The sequence below is a fragment of the Protopterus annectens genome, chromosome 9.part0, assembly GCF_019279795.1.
Source record: "Protopterus annectens isolate FY-2018-M chromosome 9.part0, PAN1.0, whole genome shotgun sequence".
Taxonomy (NCBI): domain Eukaryota; kingdom Metazoa; phylum Chordata; order Ceratodontiformes; family Protopteridae; genus Protopterus; species Protopterus annectens.
Window position 1 is genome coordinate 290,695,495 of NC_056743.1, and position 12,262 is coordinate 290,707,756.

Here is a 12,262-nt window from a genome sequence, read left to right on the forward strand (position 1 = left end):
TATATATATATATATATATATATATATATGTATATATATGTTATTGACATGTTTAATATCATCTATGTAAATATTTTAACTATTGACAATGCTCTTTTTTTTCTACTTGTCTCTGTTTAAATACGTGCAAGTTTAATTTCACATATGTTTTTCTTTAATAACCATATTGTGTCAATGTGGAGCTTTTCTCCTGGGCCTAGGTTCAAAATGGGATATTATCTCAGTTAGACTTTCTTAGCAAACAAATGTCAAATAAAAGTAAATAAATATATGCACATAATTTGCATTCCACATTTAATATTCAAATTGATCTGTATAAAGAACAGTTTTTGAAATCTTGCTTTCTTTTAAGACTGAAGTTGTTATTTCCATGAAGGAGGGTAGCAAAATTTGATTGTATAACTAATAAAACTTTGTGAAAAAATGTATATAATTTGTTAAAGGAGGAGATTAAAGAGTTCAGGCAAAATTCTATCTATGCCTCAAGAAGATTTAGTATTTATTCTGATTTCTTCTTTTTATTAGAAAGTTCTTTATAATAAATAGGTAGCACGATCTTTTGCCTGTTGGTTTTGGAATAATTGTGACATACAATTTATTAAATAATCTTTCTAAGTATATTTCCATAGAAACTGGTAATTGCATGTACTATTTAAGGAAGTAGAATAATGCCCTACATGCTTCTAAAATATTTTCTGTATCTGATGTTACATTATTTTCATCTTTGGGGGTTCTAATTTTGTTAATTTAATTAGATTTAAGTTCTATTTTTTGCTTTCTTAGATTATGCATGGCCATGGGGGCATTACTTAAAAAGAAACCTTTAATTTCTAGTACAATTTTATGAGTGAGAATGTCCTTATCATCTTATTAGGTTGTAGCATCAGATCATGGTCAGATTTATCTTCTTTTTGGTGATTTAGTTTGATTGCATGCAATCAGTCTGGAATTGTTTATGTATTTATTTATTTGTCTTTGTTAACTGGGGAAGACTGGCTTAGCAAAGCTCGTTTTTAGGGGAAACCCAGGGAGAAAAGCTGCATAAAATACAATTAAGATGCTCATTATAGAATAAATTATATGCAAAGGTGCATTGCATATATAGTTATTAAGACATCTAGGTACAAACAAGGAAATGTTCTGTAGTGACAATTCTTTTTTTCTTTGTTAACATTATACATAATATTAAATTCAAAGTATAACAGAACAATTCAACAGAATGGTTTGGAAGGATGGATATTTATTTAACATTTGTTTACCGGGAAAGTCCAACTGGGACAGAACTCATTTTCAGCAGAGGCCCGTGGAGAAACACTGCAGATGCATGTCTTTGGAATGTGGGAGGGAACTGGGTATCCAAAGGAAACCCACTCAGATGCAGGGAGGACATGCAGACTCCACACAAAGGGTACCCCAGTTGAGAATCGAACTGGAGAACCTCTTGCTGTGAGGCGACAACCCTAGCTGCTGCATTACTGCACCACAGAGGATACCATGCTGTGGAACAGACTCCCCATCCACATAAAACAAAGTTCATTCCTGTCTTTATTCAAGCACAACTTAGATCTATGGATTAGAAGCAGAAATGTTGCCCCAGGACTACCCCGTTTTACTAATGGACTAGGTAACGCCTAAATGCTTTTTCCTGTGCATTAGTCCTCTCAAGTTATCTATGGTATGATCACAGTTATTCTCATTAGGGGTAATATATAATTATTGACCATGGGACATGTAAGGACAGTCTATAACCAAATGGGATAGTTTATTTCAGGTGCAAAAAGGGAAATTATCTTGGCTTAAAATTGCCCACAAGGGCAGCTAGTCTTATACTTGCCTATGCACATATGACCTATAAGTTTGCTTTTGATTTTAGACTCAGACCTGTGGTCAACACCTCAAAAGATACCCATATCATCCAGGTGGGCCTACACCATGCAGAATTATGATGTCTGGGCTATGGACATTTGCTTTGGCAAATAAGAATACCCTTACAAATTCAACATAAATGACATAACATGACATCTCAAAATTGGTATTGACATTAGAGACGTGGTTACCTTAGAAATAATAAACTCTTCTTCAACCACCATTTATCAACTGTAGTCAGAAAATACTTTCACCGAACCTAATAATTAATAAAGGAATATCTTCCTCCATGTTCAAGGAGGTTAAAGTCCTCCTCTACTCCACCCATATTTGACCCATAAGTGAATACATTGCCCTTATGTCATGCATCTATCCATGTACATGGTTCAGCTAGAAAAGACACAACATTTTCCACCCAAAATGTTCTCAGATATGAGATCTTTAAGCTACATAAAACATCTAAAAGCTTTGTCACTGTATTCTGTCTCCGTTCCACTTCTATGTATTGAACTCTTCCTGGCCCACAAGGCAGAAAATGACCCTGAGCTGCTTGGACATCTACATGTCCATAAAACTGCATGCACCACAAATACATGCTCCAGGGACATACATCTACACAATAATATAATGATCTTCTGATGAGACAGATACATATCCCACAGGAGTCCATAGGATTGATATAAGCTCCCACTATATAACAAACAAAGAATATAATAATAAATAAATCAATTTTTTGAACTACTTAAATATAATTTATACAATTAAATGGGTATCCATAAATTCATCGTAGGTCAGGCCCCTAAGTCCTGTATGGGTAGAAGTAGTAAGTAAACTGCAGTTGCCATTTTCCTAAGGATCTTTTTAAATTATTTATTCATTCATTCATTCATATATTTCCTTGTTTGTTAACTGGGTAGGTAGGTTGGTCCAAGACCCTTTTCAGCCAACGCTCAGAGGAAATGCATATTGACCAATATAAATCAAATATTACACTGAAGCCAAGTTAAAGAGGTATTTTACAAATGTATACAGTGAGAAAAAAGCACTTCATACAGTTAGTCATCACAGCACAGCAACGATAACATTGATGATAAATTACAGAGGTACTTTAGAAATATATAAAATGAGAAAGAAATAAACAATATATACAATTTACATTGTCTGACTAGTAGTCACTTTTTTTCATTTAGATGTCTGATTCAAAGCATGCATGTGTTGGAATTAAATGTGAACATTTATCAAACTGTGACCTTGAAAAACATATAAGCTATGTCTCCCTTGAGGTGGTCATTTAATACCATTTTGAGATACTGGCGGTATTATTTAGAGTTAACATTAGGAAGGAGTTTGTTCCCAAGTGCTGGCCATATCCTGAAAAGCATGCACAATCTCCCATAAAAGTCGTGAAAGTTGGTCTACATAACATGGTGCCATTTTGAGTGTTTCTTAAAGAATATATTTGTTCTCTTAGTGGGAGTTTCTGTGTAGATAAGGGCAGTATCCTAGTTTTAATATCTTAAATAGCATAGTACCTAAAAGAAGGGTTCCTCTTTCAATTGTAAATAGACAGCATAATTTTGGTAAAATATTGCATTGATGTCTATGCACTTCAGTCAGTAATGCAACTTTGGGTAACAGTATATTTTTTGCTATGGCCATGCATGCTTTAGGGTTGAGTAGATGGGATATTTTATAGCAAAGTTTGAGTTGAGATAGGATGTTATTAACTGTTACATCAGTGTATGTAGAGAATTTAAGAAAATGATTAAGTATTAATCCTAAGTACTTGTATTCACTAACTAAGTGAATTATGTTATTTTTATTGTCGTAAATCAAGAGATCTGATAGTTGCTTATATTTGTGAGGGAAAGCAAATAACATAATGTTATTTTTTTGGGGGAGGTAGCATTAGTTTATTGTTTGAGGTCCACTGCCAAAGTTATGAGAAAGATAACTGTAACTGGATTTGAAGTTTAGGGAAGGAGTTATCTGCATCAAGGAGAATATTATCTGTATATAGGGTGAGATCTAGAGATGAGAATTTCTTTATGTGGTAATTCATGCAGAGAGAAGCAGAGAGAAAGGACCATAATACTGATTCTTGTGGCACTCTTGTATTCATGGTCCTTTTGAGGGAAAGTTGGTTGTTAGCAAAGATCTGGGACGTCCTGTTTTCCAGGTACCAATTTTAAAAGAAGTAGTTTGTGAGTGAGATGTTCAAATGCACTGGGTATATTTATAAATAATTCAACAGATCAGAGTTCTTGTTGCTATACATTGAGTTATTTACTGAAAGTAATGATATGTTAGTGGTGAAGGCATTTCTGTTTGCTTGTCTACCAGAGCCTGCTTTCATTTATTTGTTTGTTAAGTTGCTTGTACAGAACTTTTTCAACATTTTTTTGCAAGAAGGCATAATGCAGAAATAGTTCTGAAGTTTTTAATTTATTTGATGAGGGAACTTTGTAATCAATTGCCTTCTGTGAACCTATAAACCGATCTTGGCTGTTCTTGTTTTATCTGCTTGGCTTCCCAAGCTTTTCCTTTTCCATTGTACTGTAATGAACCATTCCTCACTCTCTGCTGTCTCTGGTTGTAACTTCTGTGTCCTGTTTTATAGTAATACAATATGCCGACCTTCTCATTTTCCTCTGTTCTGTATATGTCCTCCACCACTGTGTTAGATAAAAGATTCCTTATGCAATACACCCACCATCATTTTCCACTCATGATCTGCTATTCACATATAGTAGATTAATTCACCTTGATAGTTTTACAGTCTTGAGACATTTTTCTCATTCATATTACTACAGCCAGGGAATCAGTTAACTTCTGAAATGTCATGTAGCTATCTCTGACTTTTATCTTCTATACATCAAATGTCATTATTCATATCTGTTTATTTTTTTATGCAGTTCCAAAAGAAAATGTCTGCTCCTTCTAAATCACGTACTTGAGTCTCATTGTTATCTTCAGATAAATGTACCCTTCATTTAATTTGCTTTTGCAAACCTTGAAGCAGAATTGTACAGAAAAATTGGAATCAACGCATATTATGACAACACTTCAGAATGGTTTTCTGCTGTCCTTACATTTCCTCTTATTCATTACATTTATCAGCCCAGTGGTTTAGGTAGTATCTGCACTTCTTTATTACATCTTATTTAATTATAGTCATCTTCATGTTTCCTACTTAACTCATTTGTTAAAACAATTCAAAATACAACATTTGATTTTGTGTGGCATGATATCACCATGGTGTTTAGCCAGCCACTATTTACTCATTAATGGAATAGGCAGAAGTAGGATTTGTCCACAGGAGAAAATTAATAGGCCCCACCCAGGCTGCTCTCAGAAATATATATCACTAGTAAATGTACCTTGGAATTCTGACAAGCAGTCTAAAGCTCAAAAATTAATTTCATAGGGGAGTCTGAGGAAGATTGTCTCTGTTAACTATATCTCAATTAAGGAAAACCTACTGTACCGTTTACAGATGTCTCTACTTTATTCGGTACTTACGTATTATCGCAACCACATTCCAAACACAGTCCTGAAGCAGAATAGACACTTTGTATACAGTGCAGTGATGAACCCTGAAACCTTTACTACAGTAAAACACGGATGTCGGTGGACCACTTTTACAATTATTCTTCAGAAAATGTACTTTGATGTAAAGCCTGCTCTTCTACTAGCTTTTCCCACTGAATTACAGCATACTTACCCAATTATGTTTACTTTTAAGAGGTATGTTCGTAAGATGAAAAGTACGGTTAATTGTGTTTTGTAAAATGTTACAGATTTCAGTCTTTAATCAAAGCAAGATGCAGAGCTTATTATTAAAGGACCCGTAATATAAACTTGATGCCTAATATGATTATATTGCTCAACTGTCTGCTGGAGAAAACAAGTACAAAGTCAGATGTAACCAGAGGACAATCGCTGTGATCAATTACCCTTAACCTATGCAGTGTAATGCTCCCAGGATGCATAAAGTAACAATTTCCCAGCAGCACAGAGGTAATACAGACAATTCTCCTATAATCTAGCAATACAGAAGCAGGTGGGTCGCAAATCTCCGTATTTACTTAATGTCTGTAAGCCAGACTTGGGGGGGGAGGGCATGAGTACTTATGTGTCGGGGTTCATCACTGCACTGTATACAAAATGCCGATTCTGCTTCAGGAACTGCAATTCCGAATGTGGTTGCGATAATACATAAGTGTGGAATAACAGTTCGCTGCCTTGCTTTCCATTCTTTCATTTCATTTCATCTGCTTTCTTGGGAGTTACTGACACTTCAGTGACACACACACACACACACACACACACACACACACACACACACACACACACACACACAAGCCAGTTCTCCTCAAAAGCAAGGCTGACAACATTTTTTGTTTTTGGCTGCAGAATGGCTAGAAAGCAAGTTCTGCTTCTGCAGTTCCAAATGTGGTTGCGATAATACGTAAGTACCCTTTATTCTTACAGACTTATGGAATGTTCGCTGATGTTAACATTATAACATAGCTTGAGTTGTGATATTCATGCCTATATCACACAGAATGTTATGCTGGTCAAATAAATTTTAATGCTAAGCAAATAGTTATGTGAAGTGGAAAAAGCAGTTTATTTTTCTTTGCAATGACTCACTTTTATTGGTAGGCAGATTGTAGAGTAAGATGCTATGTAAGTCAAACAATGGAAAATGTGTATGAGATGTAGGCAACATACATTATGCAGAAGATGGTTTACTGAAGGTTCTGGATTACGGTGACACGGATTATTCCTGATCTGTTCTTACAAGTATGTGAAAAAATGACAGTTCTATGTTAATAATATTTAAATTCAGCTGCATTAGCTGAAAGTGAGAAAAAAACCTATATAGACTATTCAGTCATGTATTTCCTTATATCCCCTTTAAGCAAAACTGCTACACAGCAGGACAGTAATACTTTCCTCTGTAATATGCCAGTGTTTTAAATGATTATTCAGCTTTGGATGAAGGAGACCTGGGGCTTTGGATACTGGAGGTCCAGGTAGTGCATTCACCTTAAAATAATAATAAATAGATAAGTTTTATTCCCAAGAAAACATTTGAAAAATGTTTTGACAAAGGCAGTTCTGCTGCAATAGCATTTAAGCTCTGACTTTAAACCTCCATAGCTCATATCACTGTATAACTTTTCAGTTGTAAGAACAATATGCCATCTGTACATTTTTTTAGATCAGAAACTGTTTTAACTCATATATTTTTTATTGTTTAGCTTCTCTGATTGTACTGTGTTTATTTCTATGTTACAGCCCAGAAATATCTACACCGATAATGAATGCATTCAAATCATCTGCATGGATGGGCACTTAATTCCAATTAACATGTCACAGAACTGTCCTTATAATGCAACACAGCCCAGCTGTGGAGTCCTGGGATTTGCAGTACAAGTTAATGGAGACAAATGCTGTCCAAAGTGGGAATGTCCATGTATGTATTACATTATAATGTGAAAAATGAAAGTTCTTCATTGCTTGAAAACATTTAAAGTTTACTTGATTTTGCTCCATTGTATTTGAAAAAGATTGCAGTTCTTGCATTCATGCATCTAGAACAATAGCAGTCTCTGATTTCTTTGATTTTCTAACATTTGATACTTTTACATGCAAAATAATAATAATAATAATAATAATAATAATAATAATAATAATAATAATAATAATAACTGTTTCTCAAGAGTAACAGAGTTATGCTTGTAGTAAGGTTAATTTGAATGTATTCTGCTGACATTTACTAGTCCTGCTCTTTCCTATTGTAAACATCTTTACATGCCCATCATATTGGCCATTGCAGTAGCCTAAGCTGTATGGGGCTGTATCCTGCCAAGGATATAACAGCAGGCCCGCTTCCAAAGCTTCAGTGCAGTAACCATTTGAAAAGTTGGGACCCGCTAAAGTGAGGACTTAAAGGCTGAAAGATCACCCTTACAATTTCTCTGAATACTTCTTTTTCTCTGAGGTATGTCAGTCTCTGAGCTGGTATATCAATTGAGGAATGTGTGGGGTGTTTACCCTACTTCCTCCTTTATGGAGTAGAGCAATTTTTGTGATTTGCTCATGTCCTGTACTTTTTTTTTTCCTTTTCTGCACGTGAGTGCTGACATTTAAATAGGGAGCCCCTCAGGGCATCTTCCATGCACCCAAGCTATCAGGCAGCTCAAGAAGAGCTGACTAAAACACATTTCTAGACATCAAGTCCTTCAGAGCTTTACTGCCTTCAAAGAGTGTTCCTCTGAGGCTTTTGAAAGCCAACAGCTGGCTTGTGTTGTTCCTTTGCTGGGCAGATAAGTTCCCTTTTAGGAAAAAAAAATAAATTTTATAATTTTGTTTTTCACTGATGCTATACTATTCAGGAAAAGTTATTTTAAAGCTAGGAGTTTGTATATTAATGGACTGTCACAAGACTGTACTATAATTTAAAATGAGTGCTCTTTTTTCCTGGCAGTTTAAAAGTTGTTTAAAATTATAGAAAACCTTTTTTTCTGTGCAGAAGTTGTGTCTTACTTTGTGGGGCTGGTAAATCATTTTAAATTAGCTTTTTACTATGTTTGTTTGTGAAAAAAGTGACTTTTAAAGATAGAACCACAAATAACCAACAAATCACTGCCAACACAGAGAATACTTTAATGGTTAAGCGCTTTCATTCATAAGAACTTCATCAGAAGTTCTTATGAATGAAAGCGCTTAACCATTAAAGTATTCTCTGTTTTGGAAGTGATTTGTTGGTTGTTTGTGGTTCTAAGTTTGTTATACTGGTGGAGTTTATGATGACTTCTAAAGATGCTTTCTTTGTACCAGCCCACAAGACAGAGAGTGAGAGATGCTCTTGTCAGTCCTGGTAAAGGAACAGGGAAGGTTTCCCTGTTTTGTCAGAATGTTGTGCCCATCCCCGAAGAAGCTGCTGCTGCCATTAATGACACTGTTGGTCCCATTATTCCTGTTAAAGCAGAAATGTAAACATCGATCTACTAATCCTCAAATTTCTTTAGACAAGAATAGTTTACTGGGTCTGGCTCAGGGTTTAATTCAGGATATTGATCCTTCTTGTAAGGTAGTTTCTGGTAAAAGAAAGAGGAATACTTCCTTTCCTGAATATACTCAAGAAACTGAATCTGGAAAGTTGGATGAGGGGACAGATACATGGTTGTCTCCTCAGACATCTGATTCAGACTCAGACAACAGCTCAATTTCTTACTCTTCCTTTTGTTGGGGGAGGGGGTCACTTTCTCTGAGACGATTTATAGAATGTGCCAGTTTTTTTCAGTGGGAGAACACTGAGGTTTCTCTGTCCCTAAGAAAATACTATGAGTTGTTACAGAAAGAATTTCCAGAACTTGCACCAATTCCTCCAGTTATGTCAGCCTTGGAGGATGTGTGCATGTGTGTTGCTGCCTGCAGTTTTCCTGACAGTTAGCCAGCTGCCTCTACAAAGGCAGATGAGATGTATAATAATATTCAGTCTTTTACGTTTTTATACAGTCTTCTCACACCTGATCCAGCAGGAATAGCTTTAGTTAATCCTTCTGCTGCTAAACATTTAGTCAATTCCAGTCCTACTATTTCTAATAAGGATGGGGAGATTACTGATAAGTATGCTGAAAAAGTGTATGTGTTTGCAGTTTTGATTTTCAGAATGTTGAATTATCAGGCTCATATGTTAAGGTTTGTGTTGACTAATTGTGAAATTATGAGGAATATCTGGGCAGCAGTTTCTTCTTTTATGGAAAAATCGGCTTTAAGTAATTTAATTTCATATATTGTTCAAGTCACTACTACGTGTATACGGTATGTGCATTGCCTCTGTTGATACTTCTTCAAGGACAGTGGCCACTGGTGCTGTTTTGAGGAGATTTGCATGGCTGCAGTCTCAGAAATGCCAGACGATGTTAAAAATGAGATTTTAAATTCTTCTTCTTCTTCTTTGGATACAAATTTATTTTTTGGCCCCTCTGATGCAGAGGTGATCAAAAAGTGTGATGAAAGAGGCAAGCTGATTCAGAGAATCTCTTAAGAATTTTCCAGCCCTGCTTTTCCATATTTTCCAAGGGATTCTCTAACTCCTCATCCAGTTTTGGTAAGAAATAAAATAAACTGTCTCAACAAAATGCAGGCAAACAGATGTTTTTTGAAGACATTGCAGGGGAATTCCAAGAAGAATTAGGAAAACTCCCAATCCCAAGAACCCAAGAACAGTCCTATAAGGTAGAATGAGTATTTAAGCAACTTTGTTCCTCCCCCCAAACACACACATACCCTTCTTACATAAAGTCTGAATATCCAAATAGCAAGAGATAGTTTTAGACATAAGGGTTCTGAGGATCATTTATCAGGGTTACAGATGGCAATGGGAGGAAATTCGTACTTTTCAGGGGGATATTTCACATCCTCCAGATTTGACTCTTTTGTTTCCACCTGTCTTTCATCATGTGCTATCACAGTGAGTAATAGAACCAGCCCACTTCCCAGGTGCAAAATGAGTTTTATTCAAGGATGTTTTTAGTGCCAGTGAAAGAAAATGATTGGATACCAGTTCTGTATCTTTCTTTCCCAAACCTGTTGGAGATAATTCCCATGTTCAAAATGATGTCACTTCACAACCTGACACCTCTTCTTCCTCATTCAAGTATCCTGGTAAAATTCGATTTAAAACATGCTTATCCTTACAGTCCTATAATTACAGACTTTATACATTTCTTAAGGTCTTGTGCGTCTGGATCACATTATCAGTTCTCTGTCTTACCCTTTGGACTATCCACTGTGCCAACAGTGTTCACAAAGTGTCTAGCTCCAGTTATAGCTCAGTGCAGGCTACAGGGTATCCACAATTTTCCACATTTAGACAGCTTATTTATCGTTGCAATTTTTTTTTCAAAGTATCAGGCATCTCTGCCTTGGATGAGAGATCTCTTACACAAACTGGGGTCCCAAGAGAACATTCAAAAGTCTTTCTTAACTCCTCCCAGGATTTTGTTTCTGGGATGTCAACTAGACATCACAATTCAAAGGGCTTTTCTTCAACAGGAAAACATAGATCTATATCTGGATCTATTTCTAGCATGTTTCACTCTGACATTGTGAGGGAATACCTGAGGATTTTGGTTCTCATGGCTTCTATAATGCTCAAAATACCCCTGACAAGACTCTAATTGAGAAAGACACAGTTGTATTTGAAGTCTCCTTTATCCCAGCACCAACACTCCTTGGCTTTTCAGAGCTGAATGCTGAGGTTTGTCAGAAGAGAAATCACCTGGGGAGACAATAGATAGCCTTAAATTTTATTTATTTATTTATTTTATTTATTTAACATTTGTTGACCCGGAATGCCCGACTAGGTTCCACAGAGCCTGTTTTCAGCGGAGGCCCGGGGAGAAATTCTCCAGATGCATGTCTTTGGAATGCTAAATCTAGGTCTCCACCTCTCCCTCCCTGTTCCAAAGCAGTCAGTCACCACAGCCATCTTGGATTTTGGTTGGGAAGCAGTTTCAGGAGGGATAGAATGTAAAGTATGTGGGATACCAGGGACAGAGGCAAGGACATAAATATAAATTAAATGCTTGCTCTGATCAAGGCATTCAATTCTCTGAATCATCTTTGGTCCCCAGGACATCTTCAAGTTGTTGCATACAATACCATAGTCATGCAGTACATCAACAAGGAAGTGTAACCAGGTTGTACCCCCTCTGCAGGCTAGCCACATTAGGTTGGGATATAGCTTCACAATACAATCTCACTCTACAGGCCTCCGGCATTTGTCAGACCAAAAACTGAGTGGCAGACAAACTGAGCAGGACAAGAGCAGATCCTCACAAATGAAAACTTGATTAGGGCGTCTTTCAATATATGATCCTTCTGTGGTGAGTTTCTCAAGTAGACCTCTTTGTCACATCACTGAAGAATCAGCTGGCAAGATTCTACTCTAAGACTCCATGCAAGAAGGCCCAGAAGCCAGATGTCTTTTCCTTTCTTTGGACAGGAATGTTCCTGTATGCTTTTCTACTCTTTCCACTAATGTTCAGTGTACTACTGAAGATTCATAAGGAAACCCCCAAGATCATTATTCTTTTTGAAGTGGCTAGGGACAATTACCATAATCATCCTCACAAACTTGATCTACTCACACAAGAACAGGGTGTTTGATAAACCCAGACAGCAATCATCTTGAGTTGACTTCCTGGATGATAGCTTCTTAATTATCATCAGGCACTTGTTTAGTGAGGACATACATCAGATACTAAAGAAGGCAAGAAAGCCCGCTCCTAGAAAATCATATATTAGCAGATGGAAGAGGTTTTTTGGTTGGCACCAACAACATAACCAGTTGCTCTCTGGTTTTACAACATTT

The 12,262-nt window shown here is 36.3% G+C and overlaps 1 protein-coding gene across 2 annotated transcripts in view; it reads left to right on the top strand.

Annotated features, from left to right (window-relative positions):
* The window catches only part of OTOG (otogelin), a 2,079,396-nt gene that overhangs the window by 1,677,968 nt on the left and 389,166 nt on the right, over window positions 1–12,262 (top strand). For both annotated transcript variants that reach the window (XM_044082876.1, XM_044082877.1), the window contains exon 37: window positions 7,174–7,351. In XM_044082876.1, coding sequence (XP_043938811.1) covers window positions 7,174–7,351 — 178 coding nt within the window. The remainder of the gene's footprint in view (window positions 1–7,173; window positions 7,352–12,262) is intronic.